Source organism: Desmodus rotundus, unplaced genomic scaffold (assembly GCF_022682495.2).
Source record: "Desmodus rotundus isolate HL8 unplaced genomic scaffold, HLdesRot8A.1 manual_scaffold_244, whole genome shotgun sequence".
In the NCBI taxonomy this organism is placed as follows: Eukaryota; Metazoa; Chordata; class Mammalia; order Chiroptera; family Phyllostomidae; genus Desmodus; species Desmodus rotundus.
The window spans coordinates 53,506-81,475 of NW_026527307.1; the positions used below are offsets into that span (position 1 = coordinate 53,506).

The 27,970-nt window shown below is 50.1% G+C and overlaps 2 protein-coding genes and 1 pseudogene across 2 annotated transcripts; 2 read left to right on the forward strand and 1 right to left on the reverse strand.

Annotated features, from left to right (window-relative positions):
• The first annotated feature begins 6,565 nt into the window (after positions 1-6,565).
• LOC112315017 (large ribosomal subunit protein eL27 pseudogene) lies at positions 6,566-6,976 on the forward strand (annotated as a pseudogene).
• Positions 6,977-16,718: 9,742 nt separating this feature from the next.
• Positions 16,719-20,698, forward strand: VPS37D (VPS37D subunit of ESCRT-I). Its single transcript, XM_053917773.1, has 4 exons — positions 16,719-16,975; positions 18,311-18,482; positions 18,973-19,055; positions 19,604-20,698. The coding sequence occupies exons 1-4, from the start codon at positions 16,838-16,840 to the stop codon at positions 19,964-19,966; spliced, it is 756 nt and encodes a 251-aa protein (XP_053773748.1). The 5' UTR covers positions 16,719-16,837; the 3' UTR covers positions 19,967-20,698.
• A 6,113-nt stretch (positions 20,699-26,811) lies between these two features.
• Positions 26,812-27,952, reverse strand: DNAJC30 (DnaJ heat shock protein family (Hsp40) member C30). The gene has a single exon (XM_024571506.4). The coding sequence runs from the start codon at positions 27,943-27,945 to the stop codon at positions 27,271-27,273; it is 675 nt and encodes a 224-aa protein (XP_024427274.2). The 5' UTR covers positions 27,946-27,952; the 3' UTR covers positions 26,812-27,270.
• Positions 27,953-27,970: the final 18 nt, after the last annotated feature.

The following is a 27,970-nucleotide window of genomic DNA, read 5'->3' on the forward strand; positions in this document are numbered from 1 at the left end:
GAATACTATGTAGCTGTTAACAACCTCATTTGTAGAATGGGGATAATAATCATATCTACCTCTTACAGTTTTTATGAGAATCAAGTGAATTAATACCTGCAAGGTGCTTAGTAAACGCCAGCATTATCATATAGGTATAGAAATAGGGAAGGGTAGTTGACATGCAATGCTGGTTAAAAAAAGAAGTCACAATATGTGAAGTGTAATACCATTGGAGTAAAAATGAATACTAGTAAAACTAAAAACTGTAAAAACTAATAAAAGTAAACATTCACTTATGAAAAGCAAAGGCACCAAACTATGACACTGGTGGTCTTTTGGAGGGTGGGTGTCAGAAACATTCACTTAAAAAATTTCTATAAATGTTAAAGTTGCCTAATACTTGTGCATTATTTTTGAAATTGGAAAAAAAAAACCTCCAGAAAAATAAAAAAGCCCTGGCTGGGTATCTCAGTTGGTTAGAGCGTCGTCCCAATACTCCAAGATTGTGGGTTCTATCCCCAGTCAGGGCACATAAAGGAAGCAACCAATGAATTAATAAATAAGTTCATAAATAAATGAAACAACAAATCGATGTTTCTCACTCTCTCTCAATTCAATAATTTTTTTAATGTTAAGAAAATAAAAGAAGATAGTGGAGTAGATGATGGCATGGGAACCCCTTCCCCAGCGTCCAGAGATCAAAGCTGTCTGAGCAACAGAAAATGCTGCCTGTTTGGCTGACCAGACACCAGGAAAGATGAAGGTGCAGTCTCCCACTCCAGCTTGTCTGCCACTCATTCTCATTCTATGAGAACGGGTCTGGGGGCACCTTCTCTTTAGGTACAGACCCAGCAGGCTGGTTTGTTAGGGTCCCGTGGGTCAGGCAAGCCATTCTCCCTCTCCGGGCCTCAGCTGCCCTCAGCTTCCCTCAACGTGGCATGCTGTGAACAGCCAGCGGAGGGGATGGACCATCAGCATCACAGCAGTGCAGGGGTGGGGGTCCGCCTGGAGTTAGTGTCTCACCAAGAAGAGCCGTTATGCCAAGAGTCAGTCAGTCTGCAAACATGTCCGTGGCCACCATTTACCAGTGGACAGTTTTCGCTCACAACCAAATGCATGATGTGTTTTCCAACCCATTCTCCAATTCTCCAACACTAGGTGGGTGTCCGCCAACTCAATTCAGTTCCAACATTATCTACCTGGAGTTAGTGTCAGATACCACAAGTTAGTGGCTCAGTCCCACAAGACTGCCCCCACTTCAGACCCAATCACAAGTCCAGGCTGTCATCTGTACTTCTGACCAACAGGCCATATAAATCAGGGGAGCCCACAACCTCTTCCTCAGGTTTGATAGTTTGCTGGAAAGGCTCAGAAACTCAGGAAAGCACTTTACTTACATTTACCAGTTTATCATAAAGGACACAACTCAGGAAAGCCTAATGGAAAAAAATGCATAGGGCAAGCGAGGCATGGGGAGCAGGGATGCATGGGACGCCCAGGCCCTCTGCAGGTGCACCACCCTCTCAGCACCCAGGTGTGCTCACCAACCCAGAAGCTGTCCAAACTCCTTCCTTTAGAAGTTTGTACAGACCTTTCACTATGTAGGCATGGTTGATTAAATCATTGGCTATTAGTGATTGGACTCAGTCTCTAGCCCCTTGCTCTTCCCAGGAGGTGGGATGTGGGCTGATCGCTCCAACCCTCTAACCACGCCTGATCTTCCTGGTGACCAGCTCGTATCTTGAAACTACTGGGAGTCCCAGCCACCAGTCATCTCATTAGCATACAAAAGACACTCTCATTACTATGAAGATTTCGAGGGTTTTAGGAGTGTGCACCAGGAACCAGGGATGAAGACCAAATATGTACATTTCCCACCGTCCCACAACCAAGCGTCCTGTGGGCTGCCAGGCCCTATATACTGTGTGCCGTGTCTAACCAACCCACTAACCACTTGTCCCACAGGGCTGACGGCCCCCACCTCACGGAGCACACCTGGCTCAGATCAGAGACCTGTGTGTGTGTGTGTGTGTGTGTGTGTTTCTCCCATACAGTAAACACACGGTAGGGAGAGCAGGACAGTTATCCCACGTCCTGCAGGTTATGAGTAGCACAGCCTGGGTTTAAACCCAGTTGTGTCTAAAGGCAGAGTGAAAGTGCACCCCTCCATCAGGCTGCTCAGAGGAGCTAAAAGAAGGCTGACCTCCCCCAGATACCACATGTCAGGTGGACCCACCCAAGACTGAGCTAAGGGCAGTTACAAGGGTAGAGGGAGCTGCTGGCACAGAGTGGGCACTGTGTGAATAAGGGCCAAGTCAACCAAGGACTGCAAGACCAGCTCCCTCTGCTTTCCAGGGGGGGACGTGAGAGTTAGGGTCACACCGACTGGTTCAGGACTCATATCCTCTGCCTAGAGTTTGGCTTGTTGGGACCTGAATGAGTGGTGAACGTGAGCAAGGGCAACAGGCTTCCTGTTACTCAGAGGGAAACTGGGGCTCGGTTTGGCCCAGGGGCTGGCCTCACACCACCCGGCATGTCACACCGAGGACCAAGCTCGGCCTGCTGCCTCCCAGCTCCGGTCCCTGCGTACTGTACCTCTGAGGTCCCATGAGAGAGAGCTGAGAGAGGTGGAGCAGGCCCCCCTGTGTCATCTACCTCTTCTACAGGTGAGGAAACAGAGGCTGCAGAGCGGGTGTGCCTGGCAGCACAGCCTCCTTCTTTGTGCCTCAGTGGCCTTCCTGGCTGCCTCGGTGTGCCGGGGTGCTCTCTGTGACTGGTTGTTCAGAGTCAGTCCCAGGAGAGTAGAATGTGGGGGGTACCTTGGAGGAGGTGGAATGATGGCCAAAGTCTGGGGCTCCCTGCCCCCATCCCCTGAGCCCCTGTCTACCTGGAGCATCAAGGCCAGACCATGCCTGTTGTGTAGGGCTCCCTGCACAGAGGTATGGGGCACAGGGGGTGGACTGTGGTGGCCAACACTGCTCCTGTTGTGTGACACCAGCCACAGTAGGGCATCAGGCCGGTAGACTCACATGGAAAGGGGTCCCAGGGAGGCCTATCTCTCACTCCGAGTCACACAGCTGATGGAGCTACATGTGGGACAAGAGCTGATATGACTCCCAGAACTACCCCATGGCAGGGGGCAGGGATTCTGGGCAGGGCAGAACTGACTGCCACCTGCCCACCCACCCACTTGCCAGCCTGTCTCAAATGCCAGGGCCAGTCAGGGGGATGCATCACTTATTCATCAGTGCCAAGCCCTGCCCCAGGGATGTTTTGTTCCTTGCTGCCCTGTCGGGGGGCCCCCTACCCAAGATCAGTTTGCTCCACCTCAAAGCGGAAAGCTGTCGTGAGCTGCCTTTCCCTGAAGCCCGGGAGTACGAAAGGCAGGTCGTTGTGAACCACCGTGAGCCCCAGGAGCACATGCTTCTTGTGTGATGTTCCTGAATGCAGAACACTCACTCACCCACAGCTGCTGCCCATTGTCCAGGCAAGCTTGCACCCCGGTTACGGATGAGCACACTGAGGCCTGGAATAGACAGGGTCACCTGGGGGTGAGTCACAGGCAGCAGTGGGAGCAGAGACCAGAGTTTTGGAGTCTGGCTGCCTGGGTTTGAATCCTAGCCCTGCCATTTTTAGGCTGTGTGACCTTGAGCCAGTGCCTTGATCCCTCTGGGCCTCTGTTTCCTCTTCTGTAAAATGGAGAGAATATCCTTTCCCTCTCAGTTTATTAGGAAGAAGGAAATTGACAGAAAAGCACTGTAGAGTGCTTGGCATACAGTAGGTGCACAGTAATCTCAGTTCCTCCTTCCCTTTTCACCTACCCTGAGGGAATCCCCTCTCTTCCTCCTCTACTTAAGATTCAAGCCCAAACCCCTTCTTTGGCCTTGACCAGGGTGTGAGAGTTGGGCTAACGAGGGCCTCTCCCAGCCCAACAGCTCCAGCACAGGTCCAACAAGGGTATTAGCCCTTTCCCCCAGCAGAGCCATACAAGTGCCCCTCCCCACTTGTCAGGTGGAAAGACTGAGATCCAGCAGAAGGGAAGCTCTGACACCCCTCAAGTTAGACACCTGCACCCACCTGATCCCTTCCACTCCTCTCACCTGGATTCTGAGCAATTTGCAGGTGGGTGGGTCCTATCGAGGGCCACGGAGTCCCCTGGGTTCCTAGGGATGCTCAGGGCAGAAGCTGCTCCCAGGCGTCTTTTCTGCGCCTGTGGCAGAGGGCTCTGTGGGCTGCACTGCACTGCGGCCCGGCCTTTAGCAGTGAGTGTGGATGCGGGCACTGCCCATCCCGCCTGCCTGATGCCCACTCGGGGTGTCCTTTGTCCTTTGATCTGGTGCCTCCTTCTCTCCTTAGCATGTGGGTTGCAGCTGCTCACCACACTGGCAGCCTGTGGGGCAGCCATGGCCTGGACCATGCGTCCAGGTGCCTGCCAGTCCCTGCCTGGGACCTGCTCATGCTTGCTCACCTCTAACCCCCTCGTCTCACCAGGAACTTGGTGCTGGGCTCCCAATCTGTGGGCTGGGTTTGAGAAGGGAAGAGCCACAGGTGTGGGGCCAGGCCCAAGTGGGCAGAGACAGAGCTGATAACAACCTCAGTTACCTCCCTGAGCCCCAGCCCCTCTTCGAACCTCATTCTAGTTCCCAAGTGCCCTCTCCCTTGAGCTCTTAGCCAGCTCATGGAACCCCACTCATTCCCTGGGTACCAGCTCTATCCCATGATCCCTTCTGAGCCCCCTCCTGCCCCTAAGCACCCCCCTTCCTGATTTCCCATTCCCTGAGCAGCTACCTCCTTCTCACACCCCCTCCCCCCACCCCTGACACACACACACACACACACACACACACACACACACACACCAGAGGTTCTACCCTCCCTGAGCTCCCATTCCCTCCTGGAACACCTCTTTCTGACCTCCTATCTTTCCCCTGAGCCCCTCCATCCTCCTAAGCTTCCTCCCTCTCTTTGAACACCCCCAACCTGCACTCTCATCCTTGAGCCTCTGTCTCTCTCCCTGAACCCCACCCCTTTCCTGACCTTCCCTCCCTCACCCTTTCCTGCCTCCAGGAACCCACTGGCCTCCTCTCATGTGATCATGGTTCTGGTTCCTCACATTCCTCCTACTCTTACATTCAGTAAACCAGTACGCTACACACCCTCAAAGTAGCAGCCTAGAGAAAGCATGGGCCAGGCCAACAGTGGATAAGCCTCTGATTCTCAGAGTCCAGCAAGGACACATACAAGTCCCTGGAGGCCCTGCTGAGTGTGCTTCACCTGAGAAGGGGGGATTCAGGGAACTGGTTCACCTGCCAGCTCGAAGGGGCTCTGTGGGGCAGAGGGAGTAGGGCCCAGGCAGAGCTAGGCCAGGAGCGGGCACTCTGGGGGTGAATAGAAGGAAGAACGGTTTGTTGGTTGATGTTCCAGGTAATGAACAGCTTCTTCCTGGTCACATGAGTTTCCTTCTTTCTTTCTGTTGCTGAAGGTGGGCATCAGAGTTTGAGGGATCCTTGCTAAGGATGACAGGACACGTGGAGTCCCCTGCTGATGGCAGGAAGTGGAGTGCAGTGGGGAGGGGGTGGAGGACTGGACTGGGCTCAGAAGAGGCCTTGAGTTGTTCGGGATCCTGTCGCTGCCGCAGCCTAAATTCTCGCTGCCATGGGGTGGGTGGGCATCCTGAGAAGGAGAGCAAATGAGGATGCTCCCCACTCCATCCAAACCACTTGTACATGGTGAGTGTTTCTGGTGGGTCAGCCTGGCCTTTCCTTGCTCACTTTTCCCCTTCCTCCATGAGCTCCCTTTCTCTCATTGTTGGGCCTCAGTCTTGCTCAGGAGCCAGAGAATGAAATCAGAGGCGCGTGTGCATGCGTGTCTGTGTGCTGTGTAAGGCCTGGGGTATCACTCTGGTCCCGCCATTAAATGGCTCTGCAGCTGTGCAAGGTACTCACTCCGTCTCCCATGGCCTTAGTCTCCCTATACGTAGTGTTGCCAGTTTAACAAATAAAAATCCAGAATGCTCAGTTAAATTTGAATTTTAGAAAACAACAAAAATTTTATGTATAATTAAGCCTCATGTAATATTTGGGGCATACTCATACTAAAAGATTATTCATAATGTTATCTAAATTTCAAATTTAACTGAGCATCCTGGATTTACCACATCCATATGTAGAACAGGGGAGGCAGGGAAGTTTGGATAAGATGTTCTCTCTCCAAGGCCCCTCTTAGCTCCAGCTGTGAAAAACCTCAAGCTGGCCTAGAAGTGGTCTGAAGGTATTTGCATCCCTTGCAGAATAAGGGGAGAGCGAGGTGAAGATGGGGAGCAGGGTAGAGGGGATGGCTGTGGTTGTAGGGCCTCCACGGCAGAGAAAGGCCACGGGAAGGAGAAGTTCCTTGAAGAAATCCAGTCCTAGAAGGCTTCCTACAGGGGGAAGATGTACATGGTGACTTTGATGCTGAGAGAGAAGGGTTAGGTGGCCCCTGGTGGATGGCTCCCCCTTCCTCCAGGGAAGCTGGGGAGGCATGGGTTTTCCTTCATTTAAGAAAGTCCCGCTTTCTGCTCTAGGCCCCAGTGGCTGCTGTCGAAATGGGCGAGTTTATGAAACCCAGAATGGTGGTGTTTGTCCTGTCTGGGCGCTACTCTGTACACAAAGCGGTCACCGTGAAGAACATTGATGATGGCACTTCAGACCGCCCCTACAGCCAGGCTCTGGTGGCTGGAATTGACCACTGTCCCTGCAAAGTGATGGCTGCCGTGGGCAAAAAGAAAATCGCCAAGAGGTCTAAGATCAAGTCTTTTGTGAAAGTTTGTAACTGCAATCACCTCACGCCCACAGAGTACTCTGTGGATATCCCCTTGGACAAAACTCTCCTCAACAAGGACATCTTCAGACACCCTGCTCTGATGCACAAGGCCCAGTGGGAGGCCAAGGTCAAGTTCGAAGAGAAGTATAAGACTGGCAAGACCAAATGGTTCTTCCAGAAGCTGCAGTTTTAGATCTTTTTTGTTTCAGTCATTAAAAAAAAAAAAAAAAGTCCCCTGAAGATCACTAGAAAATATCTACCCCTTTCACGAGAAGATTCTCTAGAGTGAGGGCAGGGTCTCATCAACTCAACAAATCACTTCCCCTGCTAGTGAACATCTGCCAGGCATTGGCTACTTGCCAGGGCTCCCCTACACCTCTTGAACCCTTTATGTGTGTTAATTCACCAAATCCCTTTGATGACCAGATGGGATGGGTGTTTTCTCCCATTTTACAGGTGAAGGAACAGAAGCACAGAGAGGCTGGGTAATTTTTGTGAGGTTCATTCAGGTGGTGGGTGGCAGAGCTGGAAGTGGAGCTCAGGTGTCCTGGCCCTGCTCCAGCTGTGTATTACTGATCTTGTGCTGGGGGCTGGGACTGCTCTCGGGGGACTTCTAGTCTAACAGTGGGGGACAGGTGAGTCTTTAATGACTCTGGTACAGGTCAGGCTGGGATCAGGGCTGCGACAGAGTGTGCCAAGAAGGAAGACTGATTTGGCCTGTGGAGGAAGAGCTGTATGCTAGGCCAAGAAGGATGGGTCAGTTCTTCAAGAGCTTCAGGACAAAGCATTGGGAGGAAGGGCTTTCTAGGTGGAGGAACATCTTGGGCAAAAGCAGGAGAGGTGTGGAAATGCTGCAGAAAATTGGGGAATAGTCAGGAGCGTGGCTTGACTGAAGGGGGATTTATACATAGAATATCAGATCAGGGAAAAGAAAAAAAGGGAGAGAATCAGGTAAGAACACAGGTGTCAAACAAAGAAATGGAGACTCCATCCCAGGAAGTACAGGGGGGCAAAGCAGGACCACCTGAGATTGCTGGGGATGCAGCAAGGAAGCACTATGGAGGAGAGCCTGGGTCCCCAGGGGTGGGTGCCTCAGCCCAATAGTGGCTGGGCTGCCTGAGCTGGGTGAGGACCTCAAGACCCACTGGAGAGGTGGATGGAGGACTTGTGGAGTGAAGGGACAGATTGTTGCTGTGATTCCTTCATGTGCTTCTCCAAAGGGCTTGGGTCTCATTCAACTCTGGATCCAGGCCCGGAATAGGACCTGAACCAAGATAAAAGGCTGTGAATGTCAGGCAGAATTGCGTGACGAGGATTGGGAGACAGATGGAAGGTTTAAGGGTGAGAGAGGCAGAGGATTCAGGAGGCTTTCCTGGGTTGAGCTGAGCACTTGGCAGGATGCTGACCCCCTAAACCAAATAAGGGGGTAGAAGGAAGACGGTGGGCAGAGTCAGGAGATACTGCATCGAAGGGTTGCCGGTGGTGACACCCAGCAGACTACTGTCCTCAGGTTGGCAGGTAAGGTCTGAGCCTTGTCACAGGCTCTGAGGCAGCTGATAGTGTCAGTCTGCTTATTTCTTCAGCCCGGATTGATGCCTCCCGTGTGCCTAGCCCTGTGCTGGTGGGAACACGATCATAATGTGGCAGGAGGCTGTCCCCTCAGCAGAAAGACAAGATGGCCCAAGTCAGAGCCTTCACTTTCTATGAGGTCCAAAAACAGCTACAACAAATACATTGTTTAGATACATGTGTCTACATAATAAACGTCTTTCAACAAAACAAGGGAACTGTACACCTGCTAGGATGGCTGAAATGAAAAAGACTGACCATATAAAGTGTTGGAAAGGATGTGGAGCAACTGGAATGGATACCCTATGGTCAGGATATTAAAACAGTTTGGAAAACTGTTTGACAGTTTTTAAAAATGTGGAACATGCAACTGCTGTGTGACCTAGTCACTTCACTCCTAGGTATTTAGTCAAGAGAAGTGAAAGGGTACGTCCATGCAAAGACTTGTACACAAATGCTCTTAGCATCTTTCTTTGTGAAAGCCTGAAACTGGAAATAACCCACCACCGATAAATTAGCCCAGATGATTGAGAAACTTCTTTACCACTACCATACACCTATTTCAATGGTTAAAATAAAACAAACAATACCTAGTGCCGGTGAGGATGCAGAGCAATGGGAATTTTCCCAGGCTGCTCGTGGGAATATATAATGGTACAACCACTATGGAAAATGGTTTTCCCATTTTAAGTTAAACATTCACTTAGCATACAATGCAACAATCAAATCATACTCCTAGGTGTTGACCCAAGTGAAATAAAAACCTCTGTTAGAAAGAAAGAAAGAAGAAAAAAAGAAAGAAAGCTGGGAATAACCAAAATGCCCATCAACAGGTGAGTGGATAAACACAGGTGGTATATCCATACAATACAGATGCTACAGCGGAACTCCACAGAAGGAACGCTGCACTGCGATGAGAAGGAACAGCCTGTTGAGATATCAAAATAATTATTCTGAGTGAAAAATATACAAAAAATAGTGTATACTGAATGATTCTATTTATATAAAATTCTAGAAAATGCAGTCTAACCTGCGGTGACAAAAGGCAGGTCAGGGTTTATGGGGGGATGGAGTTAGGGAGCCCGGGAAAGACTGGAGGGAGGGATTACAAAAGAGTGTAAAGGAATTTGGGTGGGTAATAGATATGTTCACTGCCTTGATTTTGGTTATGGTTGCAGGGTCGTATACCTATGCCCAAGCTCGTCAGACTGTACACTTTAAATATGTACAGTTTCTTGTGCATCAATTATACCTCAATAAAGCTGTTTTTTTAAAGCAAGGGAGTGATAAATCCCAAATTCAGGAGTGTGGCCACCTTGGGTGTGGGCAGGCAAGGGCACATGCTTGGGTGGGGTATTGGTGAGATTCCAGTCCTGAGGTTGGGTGGTGAATTCACGGGCACTCATTAAATATTAATAATTCACAAGTAAATGGAATAAAATCAGGCCACATGTAAACTAAAGATGAGATATATTAAATTATATGAGAGATGATATATTAAATCAACAACAAAATCAATAATTAATATTAATCTATATCGGTGTACCTGAGGTCCAGATTTTGAAAGGGGGAGGGTGTATATGTGTGCGGGAATAACTGGATAGCCATACAAAAGAGCATGAAGTTGGACCCCTACCACACACCAAAATTGACTCAAAATTCATCTATGACCTAAATGGAAGAGCTAAAGCTATACAAACGCTTAGAAAACATGATCTTGAGTTAGGAAATGGGTTCTTGGATATGATGCCAAAGCACAAGCAATAAAAATAAAAATAGGTAAATTGGACTTGATCAAAATAAAAACTCCTGTACTTCAAAGGACACCAACAAGAAAGAGAAAAGGCAACCTACAGAGTGAGAAAATTACAAGTCATATATCAGACAAAGGACTAGTTATTAGACTTTACAAAGAACTCTTAATGACTCAACAATAAAAAGACAAATACCCAATTGAAAAATGAGCAAAAGATCTGAACAGACATTTCTCCAAAGAGGATATAAAAGTGAACAACAGCACATGAAAATATGCTGCGCATCATTAGCCATTAGAGAGGTACAGTTCAAAACGGTGAGCCTCCACTTCACGCCCGCTAGGACAGCTGCAGTAAGAAAGATGGACGACAACTGGCGGTGGTGGAAAACTGGGATTCTCACGCACTGTACGACGGTGCAGTTCCTTTGGAAAATAGTCAGACCTTTCTTCTCAAAAGGTGAAGTATAGAGTTTATCATACATCCACTCTTTGGTATATAGCCGAGAGAAAAAAATATGTGACACAAAAATTGTATGTGAATGTTCGTAGTGACATTATTTTAATAGTCAGAAAGTGGGAACAATCCCAATGTTCATCAACCTATGAATGAACAACATGTTGTGGTCTATACGTATGATGGAAAATTACTCAGCCTTAAAAAGGAGGGAAATTCTGACACCTGCTGCCACATGGAGGAAGCTTGAGGACACTATGCTAAGTGAAATAAACCAGTCACAAAAGGACAAACACTGTATGACTCCACTCATATGAGCTACCTAGAGTAGCCAGACTCATAGAGACAGAGGGTAGCACGGTGGGGGCTGGGGGGAGAACGGGGCATTATTATTTAACGGGTGCAGGGTGTCAGTTTTGAAAGACGAAGGAGTTCTGAATCTGAATGATAGTGGTGGTTGCACAGTGGGAATGCACCTGATGTCACAGAAGTGTTCACTTGCAAATGATTAAAATGGTAAATTTTACATAATATATGTGGTACTGCAAAAAAATCAAAAGGACCAGTGTGGCTTAATTGGTTGGAGCATCGTTATGCTGTACACTGGAATGTTGTGGGTTCCATTCCCTGTCAGGGCACAAACCTCAAACCTAGGTTTCAGGGTTGGATTCCTGGTCCAGGCAGCCATTCGATATTTCTTTCTCTTATTGATGTTTCTTTCCTTATTTTTTTTTTTAAAGATTTTATTTATTTATTTTTCGAGAGAGGGGAAGTGATGGAGAAAGAGAGGGAGAGAAACACTGATGCATGAGAGATACATTGATCAGTTGCCTCTCACTCACCCCCAAAGGGGGACCTGGCCAGCAACCCGGGCATGTGCCCTGACCCGGAATAGAAAGGTGACCTTTCAGTTCTCAGGCTGGTGCTCAATTCACTGAGCCACACCAGCCGGGACTCACATCGATGTTTCTTTCTCTTTCTCTGTCATCAATAAACATATTTAAAAAATCAAAAGGGATCATTTACTAATACACGCTACAATATGAACATATCTTGAAAGCATTATGTTAAATGATAAAGCCAGTCAAGAAAGACCAAGTGTTATAAGATTCCATTGGTATGAAGTATCCAGAATAAGCAAGTCTATAGAGACAGACAGCGCGTTAGTGATTGCCTAGGGCTGAGGGTGGTGGTGGTGGCGGGACTGGGGAAGTGGGGGTGACTGCTAGTGGGTACAGGGTTTCCTTTGGGGCTGATGACATATGTTCTAAAATTGATGGTGCCTACGGTTGCACAACTCTGTGAATATACCAAAAACCACTGAATCATACAATTAAAATTTTTGAATTGTATGGCATGTGAATTATATATCAATAAAGCTGATTTTTTTCTAAAGGGGACAGGGACTGGATCCTCGGAGAACAATGAATTTAAAGACTGAAGCAAGGAGGAGAACCACAGAGGCGAAGCGTCCCCTTTGTACTGTCAGCTCTTAGAATTTCCTGGGAGATAGTAGTTCCTCCACTTGTTACAAACCAAGGGAGCGTTTCCAGAAAGATAAACCCATTGCAGCTACTGATCTGGAGCACTGACTATAGCCAGTCACCATGCTGGATGCTAATATAAAGTCACCTAATCCTTCAGCTTCTCATTGTACAGATGATATAATTAAAGGATTTGCTTTTGGTTACATAGGAAGTGGCAGAGCTCAGAATGGGACCCAGGTCTGTCTGGCTCCAAAGCTAAGTTCTAAAAATAGACCCTAAGATAATTCTTAATTTTATATAGAAGTTTTCAAACTTACGAAAAGTGTAACTCAGCTTAAGAACTCACTCTCTCTCTCTCTCAATGCCACTGAAGTCGCCTCTGTCTCATCTCTGATGCCATCCCTCTTCTGCCATAAAACCGTGCTCCTGATTTTGGTGTTTATATTTCCCGTACTTCACTTCGTATGTATCTCCAAGCAATACGAAGTACAGTTCTGCATGTTTTTAAGCTTTATATAAACATATACTGAATGTGCCCTTCTGAGGTGCCTTTTTTCATTCATTGTTGTTTGTAAGGTTCATCCAGGTTGACGTGTGTATCGTACTCTGCTCATTTCTGTCGCTGTAGAGTGTGAAGTATTCCACTGTATAAAGGTACACCAGTTCCTCTGCCACTATCTTAGGCTGGACATTTGGGTTGCTTCCAGTTTTTTGTTATTACAAGTCGAGTTGCTATGAACATTCTTGCTCATGTCTCTCAGTCCTAGATAGCTTGGTCCCAGGAGTTTGCATTAGTTTCCCATGACGCTGAGAAACAAACGACCACAACACTAGCGGCTGACAGCAACACAAATTCATTATCTCACAGCTCTGGAACCAGAAATATGAGTGGGTCTCACTGGGCTGAAGTGAAGGTTTTGGCAGGGTCACGGTCCCGCTGGTGTCTCTACGGGAAAATCCATTTCCTTGAAGGTTTTTTTTTTTTTTTTTTTTTGGCTCCTAGAAGCCACCTGCACTCCTTGGCTTGTGGCTCCTTACTGCATCTTCAAAGCCAGCAACACAGCGTCTTCAAATTTCTCTGACTCTGGCCTTTTGCTTCCATTGTCACCTCTTGTCTGACTCCAGCTCTTATGGCCCCTTTTATAAGGGCCTTTGTGGTTGCATTGGGTGGATAATCTCTCCATCGCAAGATCCCTGACTTCATAACAACTGCACATTTTTTGTTGCCATGGAAGAGAACACTCACAGGTGCCAGGATTAGGATGTGGACATCTTTGGGGGCCATTATTCTGCCTACCACAAAGGGAACAGCTGGGCAGTGTGACATGAGCATCTTTGAACTACGAGTTTGTCACATTGCTCCCCACAGTGAGGCTCTCCGCCACTGGTGGTGCATAGCATTCCTGTCACTCTCGTTTTCACCAACACTTGCTATTATCTGACTTTTTCATTTTTTAAATTTTTGTCAACCTGATGGCTATGAAATGTCTGGGCTCTGACTGCTATGTGATCAAAAAAGAGACAGCAGTCAGTGGTGCTGAGTGTGAAAAAGAGGGGCCCCGGACGTGACCATGTGGTCAATGACCTTGGCTGGAGCAGTTCCCTTGAAGTGGTGAGAGGGGGGTGAGATCAGACCAAGTCAAGAAGTAAGGAAGGCCAGGAAAAGAACACAGGGAGTGGAGAGCATAGAGGGTGTGCCTCAGTCAGCAGCTTGCCCTCCTCAGTTCTTTCCTTGCTCGCAAGAGAATTCCGGCGAGTGACACACACGTACAGTGGAAATCACATAACAAGTTTATTTATGAAATACAGTTGAGCACGAAACTACAGGTGGGCACCCAGCTCGTCTGAATGCCCCACGTGTAGAGGAAATAAAGTTGTTAGTAAGTTTGTTCTGTACACTTGAGCTCAGAGCTGCACGTGGGCAACAGCTAATCTGAGTGCCCCGACTATTGGGGTTTAGGGGTTATATATTTTAGCCAGTTCCTAGGTTCTCCCTCCTCCTCCTCCTCCCCCTTCCAGATCTTTGGATTAGTATACAGTCACAAAGGTTTTCTTTCCCAGCTAGGGAAATTGTTACAAAGGCTTTCTTTCCCAGCTAGTGGAAAGGATACACACAGAATTTCAAGGGCTCCCCTCCTCCTGCGCTATCATAGTTTTGCTTGTGATGTTGGAACACCTGGCAATCTTACCAGACTGGGCTCGGGACTGCTGAATCAACCGGTGATACTTGTCTCCCTTTTGGTTCTAGCCTCCTATTTTAAGTTCTTCATTAGACTGCACTGGGTGGGGGCCCTGCTTTATTTCCCCTCCGGCCACTCATTCCTGGCTGCTACCTAACACTGCCACAGTGAAATACCACAGACTCGGGGGCTTGAACAACAGACATTGATTTCTCACAATTCTGGAAGCTGGGAAGTCCAAGATCAAGGTGCCAGCAGATTTAGCAATAGTTTCTGGTGAGAGCCCTCTTCCTGGCTTGGAGACAGCTATTTTCTCATTGTGTTCTCACTTTGAGAGAGAAAGAACTCTCCTCTCTCTTCTTATGAGGACATTAATGTTATTATGGGGTCCCAATCTCATGATGCTATCTAATCTAATAACCTCCCAATACCTCATTTTCAAATACCATCATATTGGGGGTTAGGGATTCCACATACAAATTTGGAGGGGGGATACAGACTTTCAGCCCATAACAGGCTACTTTCAAAATATTTGAGGATGTGTGAAAGGGACATTATCAGTGTAAAGGCAGAGAGAAAGAGAGGTATAACTGATGGAATAGGGCAAAGCATCTTGGAGGAGGCAGGTAAAGGTGAGACCCATAGAATGCATACCCGGAGTGGCTTAGAAAGGAGGAGTGGTTGCCTTTCCTGGAGGTGGGAGGGAAGGACACTGAAACAGATACGAAAAAAATCCAAAGAGGTGAGGCAGAAAGCAGCAAAAGCTTCTCCCTGTGGTGGGCAGAAGAGTTATCTACTGAGACAGGCAGAAGGGGGTTTAGGGGTCTGAAGAGTGTGGGGAAGGTTCACAGAGTTCATGGTTGTGAGGCATTCAACAGGGTGCCCAATGGGCTGAACAAAGGGGGACTGGCCAGATAGAGGGGGCAAGCTGAGGCAGGGGCTTCCCATCAAGTCTTACCAGCACTGTTAGGAAGAAAAAGGCTCAGAGCCCAGAGTGAAAGGGGCCAAAGGAAGGCCATGTAGGGCTGTCTAGAAGGCCCATGGAAGCTTGGTGAAAATGGTGGGTCCTGAGGTGGCAGAGCAGAACCAGGGAGATCATAGCCAGGAAACTGGGATGTGTGGAGAAGCTCTAGCTAATGGAATGCGCAGGACCATGGTGGAAGGAGAGCAGGGACTGTGGGAGCTCAGAGGAGAGGGGCACAAAACCCATCCTGGATAGGTGGAGAGGGCTTCCTGGAGGTGGTGATGTTTCAGCTGAGTCTTGAAGGGGAAAACTAAATTTCAGTTATAACAATGTAGAAGAAGCATTGGCTTTACAGTCTGTCAACAAGCCTGACCTGTCCCACTCCATCAGTTTTGTCTCTTCCTTCTCAGGCATCTGCCCAGTATGGTCTGGGTGGACTGGAAGAGTCTTTGTTGAGCTCTTTCAGCCCCTATACCTTGGCTTATGGATTTCTCTTTGGTTTCATTGTTTTCTCCTTTAACTTCAGAACTTCTCTTCATTGTTTGAAACCCAGATCAAATGTCACTTCTTCTGACGAGCCTTTCTGATTGCTCTGGTCCCACCTCTGTGCTTTCTTAGTGTGGTAAAGTGGAACAAGCTTACTCATTACTGTTTGATTTTAAACAAGTGGCTTAATCTCTGAGGTTCTGTTTCCTGACGATGGCACTGGCCAAGTCTAGCTGTGAAGAAAAGGTATATGACATCCTCTGGCATCATATAGGACTCACACAGGCAGCCATCGCATGGTGACACTTGGCATTTTGTCTTGTCCTAGAGTAAGCTGAGTGAGAATGTGCCTCTGTCTAAATCCATGAGCTCCCTTGGGGGCAGAAAGTGTTGCCCCACAGGGCTAGCCCAGTACGCAGGCATGGTATGCTCTGTGCACTCTGCACAGAAGGGAAGAACTGAGATTGCCTATCATTTTCCTGTAATGTGACTTTGGGAAAGTGACATCATCCTTGTGAATCTGTTTCCTCATCTGTAAAATAACAGCATACTAGGTATTCATTTACTACAGGTAACACTCAACACTCACTATCTCTAATCTTCACATTGTACATCATCACCCCATTTAGCAGAAGAGAAAACTGAGGCTTGGAAAGGCAACCGACTTGTCCAAGTTAGCTGCAGGGCAGAAGCTCCTGGCGCCCAGCCAAACTCAGAAAATTGTGCGAATCGGGGGGTGGGGGTGGGAAATGTGAAATAGCCCTGTAAATTGTTAACGCCTAGGGTGGGAGAATCCGTGCTTGGGGGGCGTGGTGAATGATGGATGGCCGAGAGGAGGAGTGCGGAGAGAGGCGGCCTCAGATATCCAGATGGCGGAGGGAGGATGGTTTTGCCCACCAGTCCGAGGGTGCGGGAGGCGCGGCGCGGCCGGGAGCTGCAGTGCCGGGGTGAGAGGGGTGCGGCTCTCCCCCTCTCCGCCCCACCCCCCAGTCCCCAAGCCGCGGCCCCTTTAAGAGCGGGCGGGGCGCCCTCTGGCGGCGGAGCGGCGCGCGCGGCCGGAGCCGGAGCCGGATCCCGGAGCCGGAGCGGAGCGGAGCTGGGGCGGAGCGGGCCGAGCGGGCCGAGCCAGCAGCCGAGCTGGGGGCGCGGGCGGGCGGCATGTACCGGGCCCGGGCGTCGCGGGCGGGGCCGGAGCCCGGCAGCCCGGGGCGCTTTGGGATCCTCAGCACCGGGCAGCTCCGGGACCTGCTTCAGGATGAACCGAAGCTGGACCGGATCGTGCGGCTCAGCAGGAAGGTAGCGCGGGGGTCGCGGGCGGGGGTCGCGGGGGACGGGCCGCGGCCTGCCGAGCAACCAAAGGGCCGCGCGGGCCGGGCTGCTGGGCCGCCGGTGGGCGCAGGAGCCTGGCACGTACGAGTGGGCCCCGCGGAGCCGCCCCCGGGGGAGGGGGCGCCCGGAGCTAGCCTGGGGCGGGTGGGGCGCAAGGAGACCTAGGGAGGCGCCTATGCACCCCCGGGATGGCTGCGAGGCGTGTCCTACAGCGGATGCTCCAGGGAGGTGTGTTCCGGGGGACAGGGGTGGTTGTGTTGTGGGGGGCCCTGGCTCGCACACCCACGTTCTGTAGGGCGAGAAAGGGGAGGTGCTTTCCATAGGAAGAACTAAGGGCCTGTTTAACACCTGGGGGGACCGTTGTGGGAGGGCCAGCATCCTGGGGGTGCAAGAGGAGGCTTTGTGTCTCTCTTTGGGTAGGGGTACTGAAAGCTGAGGTGTGTATTCCATAGGCCACCATAAGAGAAAGTTGTATATTTCACAGGCGGTAGGCCCGGGCTGGTTGGCTGTGGGGGGCAGAAAGGGAAAGTGTGTGTTGGAGGGAGGCAGACAGGAGGGGCATGTGCATCTTATAGGGGACAGATGGAGGGTAGTGTGTTCCCAGGGGCAGGGAGGGGAGGCTGGGCGCTCCTAGAAACAAGGAAAAAGCATTCTCCAGAGCCAGGAAAGAAAGGGGCTCTGCTTTCTGCGAGAAGGAAAGCTGGGAGCAGGTGCTAGGGAATCCGGGAGGAAAAGGGGGTGTGTATTCCTTGGGGGTGTGGGGATCCAGTGGAGGACAGAAGGAGAGGTGTGAGGGGAAGAGAGGGTGGCTTGAGGGGTACTAGGCAGGGACAGGGTGAAGACCACTCTGGAGAGTCAGAGCGGGTGGGAGTGTTTTCAGCACAGACACCTGAGGAGGAAGCAGACAAAGGCCTGGAATGAGAGGGAAGCTAGCTGCCCATGCATGGAAAATGGGACAGAAGAGGGAGGGGGACTCCTTAGGGACCTGAGCAGACATATTAATTGAAAAATTAAAAATTAACTAACATTTGTAGAGGCCTTCATAGTTTTCCTCACTTCAGTCTTACCACAGCCCTATAAGGTAGTGGTTTTTAGCTCACTTTGTAGAGGAGGAAACTGAGGCCCAGCCAGGGAGCTCAAGGCAAAGCCATCTTGGCTTCTTGCAGTCCCTACACCTGTTGGCTCCTCATCCTGAGATTGGGGTGCTTTTGGCTTGACCCGTGGCCACTGTTGCTCAGGGTGGCAGTAGGTGGATGTGGGCAGACTCCCTGAGTGCACCTCTTGGCTCTTCTCTGGTGGCAGTTCCAGGGCCTGCAGCTGGAGCGTGAGGCATGCCTGGCCTCCAACTATGCACTAGCTAAGGAGAACCTAGCATTACGGCCCCGCCTGGAGATGGGTCGGGCCGCCCTGGCCATCAAGTACCAAGAGCTTCGAGAGGTGGCCGAGAGCTGTGCGGACAAGCTGCAGCGACTGGGTGAGGGGACAGCTGGGAGGACTGCCTGGGGTGGGTGGCAGTTGGCCTTGGGAAGTGCTAGGCTCTGAAAGGTGGGACTTGGGCAGACCTATTCTCCGGGGCAAGTTTGGTGGGTGCTACTCCTGGAAAACTAAGTTGGGGAAGTGAACAGTTGGTGAGCAGAGCTGGGTTGTAGAGGCCAGATGGGGGCCCTGGCAGTGAGAGAAAAGGGGGTCTAATACCCATGGGCCTGCAGTGCTCTAGAAGACAAAGCCCCTACTTCCTCTTTGCACCAGGACTGGGGGCAGATCCTTGGGGGAAGGTGCATAAACTGATACCAGGGGCATTGCACAGATGAGGAAACTGAGGCCTCAGAAAGTGGAAGGGAAGCACAGAATCACACACACGGTCAGCGAGAGTCAGGACTGGGCCCTGGGGCTGCAGCCTGTCTGTCCTGGGTGACAGGCCCTGAGGGCAGGGGTTATTCACTCTGTCCCTCTGTGGCCCTCAGAGGAGAGCATGCATCGCTGGAGCCCCCACTGTGCACTGGGCTGGCTGCAGGCTGAGCTGGAAGAGGCTGAGCAGGAGGCTGAGGTGAGGGGAGGGGAGGCTGGGCCTGGGGAGAGTGAGAGAGACCCATCCTATCGTTTTCCCCCCTTCATTCTTACATTGCAGGCTTGAGAGCCCCTCCTCCAGGAAGTCTGTCCTGAGTGCCAGGCCCCTGGGAGAGCTCCCTTGTGAATGTCTCAGGGATATGTAGGCTGGGTCTACAGAGGAGCTAGGACAGACTTTTCAGTGCCAGGTTGGGAGCATAGTGCTCAGTGAGTTAGTGGAGGTAGGGGAGGAGGGACCCTGGCTCTAACCTTGATGAGTGACACCTAAGTCTACTTAAATGTGTCCCCATCGCTGATCCTGCCTTATCTCTGACCCAGCAGGTCTGGTGATAGTAAGGAAATAGAGGCTTGAAAGTAGAGGACATTTGTCTGCAGTCACTCAGCAACTCAGGCACACCCAAGCTGGAACTCAGGTGGCCTGTCCCCCAGCTGTGGTCGCCATTGGAAGGGATTCAGGATGGGAGGGAAAGAGGGCCAGTCCTCAGTTTTCGATTGTGCTCCCCAAACTGTCCCTTCCTCCTGTCCCAGGAGCAGATGGAGCAGCTGCTGCTGGGGGAGCAGAGCCTGGAGGCTTTCTTGCCCGCTTTCCAGCGAGGCCGTGCCCTGGCCCACCTGAGGCGAACCCAGGCTGAGAAGCTGCAGGAGTTGCTGCGGCGCCGGGAGCGGTCTTCCCAGCCAGCCCCAACTGCTGCTGCGGATCCCCCCAAACCCTTCCCTGCTGCAGCTGTCCTGCCCACCGGGGCCGCCCGGGGGCCACCAGCAGTACCCCGGAGCCTTCCCCCCTTGGACTCCCGCCCAGTGCCCCCACTGAAGGGCTCCCCCGGGTGCCCCCTTGGCCCAGCCCCTCTGCTGAGCCCTCGGCCCACGCAGCCAGAGCCCCCCCACCGGTAGGATCCAGGGTATGGCTCCCCAGCGGGGGGCCAAGACAAACTTGATGCGTGGCTCCTCCTCCTCCCCCACTGCCTGGGTGGGGGGAGGGGCAGGCCCCTCCCCTTGGCCTCAGGCAGGCCCTGGCCCTGGAGGCTGAGCTGGGGAGGAGGGTCACCTGGAAGATGCCCAGAGAGAGGGCTTGGGGTGGGGTGGGCAGGCAGGGTGTTATGCCTCTGGCACTGAGGAAACTCTGCTTTTATTTTTGGTTCCTGGCTGGGGCCTCCCAGGTGATGGGTAAGACCCAGTGAAGGAACTTGATTGACTCATGGCAACCTAGGAAGGTGCCCACTTCCCTCAAGGGGCCCTGCCTCATGGGCCTGTTGCACCCTACCACTCCACTGGGCAGGCACAATGCCAAGGCTGACAGGAGTGTGTTCCATCATGTACCGAGCCTACCTTTCCCCCAGTCCTGGGGCCCACCGCCTAGGAGCCAGGTGGTCAGGTCCCAGCTGCAGGGTCAGAGACACCATGGCCAGGGGGGCCCGCACTCATGCTCCAGACCCTGGGGCAAGGTAGGCCAGGGACTCCTGACCTGCACAGATGAGAGTTGGCCATCCCCAGGAAAGACCATTCTGTATTTTTCTGTCCTGTCTCCTTAGAATGAACATTTTTGAGGGCAGGTCCTTGTCTTTGTATGTTCTGTCCCCAGCCCCAACTCCCAGGGGCCGTCAATAAATGTGATGATGAGGATGACGATGCTGCCCGACTCCTCTCTGCTCCCTCAACCAGCGAATCTGCCGTTGCAACCTCTACATCTCCGTTCCTGCACTTCCTACTCTTCAGATGCCCTCCTTCTCTCTCTGCCTATCCAAAACCCGGCTATCCTTCAGGTCCAGCACTGCTCCTGCCTCTTCTATGGAACCTTTTCTGATTACCAACCCATGGGAGACTTTCTAAAACTCTTAAATTTCCCGGCACTTCTGGCCTGAAGCACACTTTACTTCTTCACTGTTCTCCAACTGCCTCACCTGTACGCCTGGGTTGCCTGTATGCCTAATCAAGATGGTACATGCTCCTTCTCTGGCCTCCCAAATGGTCACCCCCACTGAGTGATGGGAGGGAGCACTATAGCACCCAAGGTAGGTCTTCAGCTAGGATAAACACTGCGTGGCCAGCTTGGCTGATGAGTGTGGGGCAAGAAGATGGGAGAGTAGAAACATGACAAATCAGCTTAGGTCAAGTCAGATGAGATAAAAGTTTGGCCAGGGGGCATGGAAGTTCTTACAAATGAGAGGGGGCAGTCTGAGTGCTACAGAAGTGAATGTGATCTTGGCCCATGTTAATAGAAATATAACCATCTAAAAAGAGGGAACTGTTGGGTTGGCTCGACTTTTCACTGAAATTTTACACTGTAAGAGGGATCCCCCAAAGCAGCACCTTTGACGTAGTAATGAGAAAGGACTGGGCTAAGTCCCATGTGGTACGGTTGAGGGATCCAAGTAGAGCCAGAGGTCAGAGCCTAGACCCATGGGTGGAAACCATAAGGAACCAGATTTTCGCTCATTAACAGACTATTAAGTCAGGGCTGCTATTTGAAGTAGATGTCTCCATCTCTAAAGTTGTGTGAACAGCACCCAAGTGAGCTTGATCTTTATAGAGATTTAGCATTAGTTAGAGGGCCTGGCCCATTTGAGCTTTTGAGAGCCCTTCGAGTCCAGATCTATCACATAGGGGTGCAATCAAAGAAAGCACTGACAGTGCCCCCTTTGGACCTTTCATCCAATTGGCCTTGGTTCTCCTACTTTCCTGTTAGCACTTGAGCTGCTAGAGGCTGAGGGACATCGAAACCTCTCGGCCTGTGAGAATAGACAGAACAGCTCTGGAAAACCTCCTAAATTCTATACACAACCTATGGCATGATGGGTCCTTCTTGCCCTGGCCTCCCACTCTGGATCCATGCTTCCAGGCAGTTTTTTAGTAACTAAAAGGAGAAAGGAGGCTAAGGTTGGGCATGTCTGAGCCTTCCTCCACTATCATGAATTGGGGAGCAGCCTTAGGAAGGAGAGAAGTTCAGCCTCCCCTCACCGGGGTAGTTAAGAAGAAAAAGGAACAACCCAGGCAATGGAAGGACAGGGAAGGGAGGAGTGTTACCACAGAACTGGATGGGATCCTTCCAAAGTCCTCGCCTACCTCAGGGAGCTCAGACTGTTTTAGAGGGGTTAGGAACTGAAGTCCCTTAGTGTTCAGCTCCAGCCTGAAAAAGACTGTGGCAGGTGGGTATAGACACCACCAGTGTGGAATGGGTCTAGTTCTGGGACTTGGGAAAGGCTTAGAATTGGACAGTTAATAAACTTCATTAACTTTCCTGCTTGAAGATACATAGAATGTTCTGAAAGGTTGCAGGCAGGACTCTTTTTGCTTGAAACCTACTGGAACTTTCTGTTCCCAGATTCTGGGGCCCCAGGGAATGATCCTGGTCGTAATCCTCTGCAAGAGAACAAATTTAAAGGTCTACATCAAGGAGCTCATGAGCAAGGCACCACCTATTACAGACTATCAGTGTTTTTACAAAGTGAAAATGAAAAGTTGTCCAAATAACAAAACTCCCATCCTTTTTGATAAAGAATTCCTACCTCTTGAGAAAGTCTGTGCACCCACTTGTTTTGGAATCACTACCTTCTGCATGTTTCCTTAAGCTTCTCCCCTTGTTTTCCAAATAAGAAACATAACAGTAAATGGGGGGGGGGGGTTGTTCTTTTTTTTTTTTTTTGCCAATCAAGGCTTACTGACCTAAGCAGATGTGAACCAGAATGGGCTCAAATATTTACCACTGAATCACGTGGTCACTTGCAAAGCCATGGCTAGGAACTTGCTCTTGACCTCTAAAGTTAGAGAATCAAATGGTTTCCAAGAGACCAAGTTGGATTACCTGTGGGTTTAGCTAATTTATTCAAGGACTGTACACAAAAGATTGAGCATAGGAATTGGTGTTACTATACTCTGCAGAGGGAGGACCTCTGGCTTTGTGTGGGACCTTACCACTGCTGTATACCTCTTCAGATTCTTCTGGTCCCACATGAAAATAAGACTTTCACTCTGCCTCCCTGCATAAAGTGTGAGCTCTTATATATGATGTAAACTCAAGTGCCCGCAGGGTCCAGTAAGATCACAGAGGTGCAAAGCAGTCCATTTCCACAAAGAAATACACCCTCTCCCATTTTTTCTGGAAATGCATGGTCCTTTTTCAAAATTTCCCCTTTTGATAGACATGGGATATAGAGATATTTCTCTACTGTGAGCAAAATGGTGCAAGTGTGTGCATCAAGGCCTTTTACAATTCCCCTGATGGTGGGAGTGCAGCGAAATGTGGAGAAATATCCTGTCTAAAAGGCAGATGTTATAGCTTCTCCCAGGCAGTAATGCAGTTAACTGAGTTAGCTCAATGATGGCACATTTTCTCATTTTTTGAGAGAAGTTAGAAATCTAGATTTTTATGCAAAGTCTCTTCAGTTTCGAATGTTGGCTAAAGTTATTTTAAGATGCTGTGCCAGCCACAGGCAAACACTGTGTGTTCATGAATCTTGGTCTGTCCTTGGTCATTCTGAAACAGGCCTTCTTCTATCTAGTGGCAGTCTCCTCCCAGGACTGAGAGTGTGAATGCTGAGGAGGCAAAGACAGGATGGGTAGGGCCAACCTACCTCAAGACTAGTGACAGGACCCCAGGCTCGGACAGCCTTAAGAGCTTATACTCTTAAGGTGGCCCTACCCGTGGGTATGCATGGTGGTTACATGCATAGTGACACTATGACCTCACAACAGATGGTGAAGGTGAACTCTGCACTGGCTTCTTAGGGATGAGTGCACGGAGCGTTCTCAGCATATGCAAATTCATGAGGTCCAAACTCAGGTCTTATTATCATCCTAACAAACTTAACAGAGGACCCGCAGGTGCTCTGCACAAACCCTATGGCTGCCAGGGCTACAAGTTTGGCCTGAGAGCAGGCAAAGCAGGCCTTCTCCTATGATCCTGACCATAGGCTAGGCAGATAGCAGTGTGTGATCTCATCACAGGGCTGAGGAACTGAGAAGAGGCAAAAGCCAAGAAAGAGCCCACTTTTCTAGTGCACTGAATTCAAGAGAGAGTAAATTAAAGTAGCACCACTACTTACCGATTGTCCTTTTTCTCAGCCTTTCTTCGGGAGTTATGGTGACCTTCCAGAAAGCCCAAAGGTTCAAGATATAGCCTCAGTCCCCTCACCATTTTTCTAAAAGGAAGTGTGGTGGCCACTCATTTGGGCTCCACCCCTAGTGCCTCAGCCTCAGGCTGTGGAATATATATATATAGTCAATAATGACCATATGGACAATTAACTGGCCTAAGACAGGCTATTCTTATTAGTTTTGGATCATGCTGGAACCATTACAACGGGCAAGGATTTTGTTCACATCCTGTGAACAAAATGCCAGAACCTCAGAAGGAAGCAAGAAATCCTATCCCCTTACCACTGGGGTGGGTAAAGGATTTCACCCAGCAATAAATAAAGGGCAACAGAGGGAAAAGTAGCTTGCCTCAGGAGAAATCAAATCCTGATCAATTCCAAAGACTTCCACAATTGCCTAGACACATACACATTTGATCCTGTCTAGTTGCCTGTGTCTCCCTATTTAGGACCTGTGCGTTCACTCAGCTTTGTACTATACTTGCAATTCCATCTCTCCCCAATGAGCATATCCTGAGATAGGCTAGGCCCCTCTCCCACGGAAAAGGGAATAAAGTTGAGCATGTCTGAGCCTTCCTCCACTATCAGGAATTGGGGAACAGCTCCTAGAAGGCAGGGACAATGCCCACAGCCTGATTCAGCCTCTCCTCTCCAGGGTAGGAAGGAAGAAATGCTACCACGGGAACAAGGTAACATTGAGGAGGTGTGTGTGGGGGGGTGTCCTTCAAAAAGCCTCTCACATATCTCCCCTTCCATAAAAAGCCCAGACTTAGTTTTGGGATAGTAGGGAGTGGGGTGTTTCAGAGTTCAGATCTGTCCTAAAAACCCCCAAAAACCTGAGGCAAGAGAATGGTACTATAGGAGTCCTTTACTAGTTCTATGCCTAATGAGAAGCTGAGTTAGACAGTTAATAAATTTTATTGACTACCCTGCATGAAATATTCTGGAATGCTCCAGAAATTTCACATAGTCTGGAACCATCACCCCCCGCCACACACACACACCTGAAATCTTCTGGAACTGTCTATCTCTTTCTATATTCTGGGACCCCAGGAAATGTTCTTGACTGTGATCTTCACAAAAAGAAAACAAACTTGAAAGGTCTATGTCAAGGACCCTATGCAAAAGACCCCAGCTATTACAGACCACTAGTGCTTTTACAAACAAGATCCAAAGAAATCCAACTCCTTTTGATAGCATATTGCCCCAAGGACACTGTTATGCCCCAATTCCTTGGTTGAGAGGCTCTAGTTTCTGTACATTTTACTAAGCTTCACTACCAGAAATTTCTATTTCAAGAACAGACTCTTCCTCTTGTTTTTCAAATATGAAATATAATAACATTAAATGTTCTTTCCAAAGTACATATGCCTCACACCCCAAATCCAGGCTCACTAAGTACAGCTGGCCTGAAAGAGGGTGGGCTCAAATCTTTACTATTGAATTGTGCGGTTACTACAAACCCATAAGGCATGGGTCCCCAACATCTAGGCAGTGGACTGGTACCAGTCTGGGCCTCTTAGGAAATGGGCTGCCCAGCAGGAGGTGAGCGAATGTAATGCACTTGAATCATCCTGAAACCATCCCCCCCAACCCCGGTCTGTGGAAAAATTGTCTTCCACAAAACCAGTCCCTGGTGCCAAAAAGGTTGGGGACCGCTGCCATAAGGGCTTGCCCCTGACTTTTCTAAGTTTAGAGAGGATTGAAAAGACCAAATTGAACTAGCTATGAGTTTATCCCAGTTTATACAAGGATTTCACACAAGAGTATGAATGCAGGAGTTGGTATGAATATACCAAAGCACCTCTGGCTTTGTCTAGGCTCTACCTCAGACCTGTACCCTTGTGGATCTATAGATCTCTTGCAAAGGTTTTCTATCACACAGCTTTACACTCAGCCCCAGTACGTTAAACATTTGAACACTGACAATCTCACAGCCATACACTCCCCACGTGCAGTTACTAGGGGTTGAGAGGCTAACTACTACCGCTCTAGCCAAGTGGACTAACCAACTGCACAGCACAAATTAGAAACAGAAAAAAAGCCTCATGCAGTTCTGAACAAGCAACTGACCTTTTCCACCACTGGCATCCTAATCCTCAGTAGTCCCACCAACTCCAAACTCCCAATTCACCACAGCCTCAAGCAACCATGCATGTTACTAGAACTCCGCTTGTAGGACCTGCATTGAATGAACACTGCAAGCTAAACGGGATGGACTACACTGAGGAGCTCTATTTCTAGGAGGTTTGGGTTGCATCCTTAGTGATAGGGCTTGTTCATAAAGGGATGACCAGGAGACAGGCGCACTGATCCGAGGATAAACTTAACTCTACTAGCATGTTTTAACCACTGAATCCATTAGAACTACAGATAACGTGTGACAGACCTCAAGAAAGCAAATGCTTTGCTCTCTGCTGTCATGCCCACAGAGTAACTTCTCCAAGGTCATATGTTAGATAACTACGGGCACAGGAACATTCATTCCTTATGCTCGATGACCTTGCTTTCCCACTCCCTCATGCCACCAACAGAAGGGGGAGTGGGGTTTGGGACTGACCATAGAATAGCAAGGTTTCCACACATCACATTTTTAGCCTACAGCAGGTCTCACCTGTGGCTCGGGAAACTCACAGAAAGACAAGGTTGTACAACCCCACAATTTTTCTTTTGGCAGCCAACAATTGGTCACATTGCACGTTTCAAGGTTACAGAGACCCCCAGTACGAATATGGGGGCAGGAGCAGACAATTCTTTCTCAGAGCTCTACAAAAAAGCCAGAGCAAGTGTTCCAGAAGTTGACAACATCAGAAGGCAACTTCTGGAAACAGGCACCCAAGGGACTCCAGAAAACCCTTCACTCTCGGGCCTTCAGGGCTCTTCATTTTGGGGCCTCCTTCTTGGGCATCAAAAAGTCTCCCTTTCTGGACCGCAGGGGGAGGGATGTGCAGGTCAATGGCTAAGCTGGGAGGGTGGGGAAGAGGAGGGAGAGCGGTTCCTTCGGACCCCAGCAGAGGTAGACTATGGAAGGCGAAGGGTTCAAGACAAGAAAGGCCATTTTCTGAGGTCTGGCTGGGGGGTGCTCCACTTCCCCTCTCTCTCCGATTATAAACGAAAGCCCACGATGATGAAGATTGTAAAGAAAAGTAAGACTAAAGTTGTGTCCCGGGTCTCGTCCCAACGGAAGCCCTTCTCAGCCCGATCCTCCTGCTGCTTGCGGACGGCCTCACGCCGGGCCCTAAGGCGGCGTTCGCGCTCCAGCTGTTCTCCGTAGTGCGCCTGGTAGAAGGCGTCGAAGTCGAACATAGTGCGGTTGGCGCCCGACGCCGCCTCACCACCGACGTAGGTCCGAGGCGGCGGGGTGCGGGGCGAGCCAGAGTCCGCCGAGGGAGCCTTGGAAGGCCAGACGCCAGGTCCGCGCAGATCCACGTCGCTGAGCAGGCCGCGGTCATACTTGCGGCGCAGGGTGGCACTGCCCAGCACCACGTATGCCTGGGAGATGCGCGTAAAGCGTTCAGCAGCCTCAGCGCTCCCCGAGTTGCGGTCCGGGTGGTAGAGGAAGCTTTGCCGATAGTAGGCGGCCTTGATTTGCGCCTGCGTGGCCGTGGAGGGAACGCCGAGCAGCTCGTACAGCGCCGTACGCGAGTACGGGCCGTCGCCCCGGGAATAAGCCCTCGCTTCTAGGCCCAGGCACGACACCCGGTTTTGTGGAGGCCCCCGACCCAGCCACAACTTCCACATTAACAGCCGCGGCCACCTCAGATCGTGCTTGGCTGCCATCTTGAATGAATCTGGAGGGCAATGC

Bases quoted from the DNA above. Each gene is read 5' to 3' on its own strand.
- VPS37D (XM_053917773.1), top strand. From the start codon at position 16,838: ATGTACCGGGCCCGGGCGTCGCGGGCGGGGCCGGAGCCCGGCAGCCCG. The intron at 16,976-18,310 runs GTAGCGCGGGGG...CTCTGGTGGCAG, and splicing joins TCGTGCGGCTCAGCAGGAAG to TTCCAGGGCCTGCAGCTGGA. The intron at 19,056-19,603 runs GTGAGGGGAGGG...CTCCTGTCCCAG, and splicing joins AGGCTGAGCAGGAGGCTGAG to GAGCAGATGGAGCAGCTGCT.
- DNAJC30 (XM_024571506.4), bottom strand. From the start codon at position 27,945: ATGGCAGCCAAGCACGATCTGAGGTGGCCGCGGCTGTTAATGTGGAAG.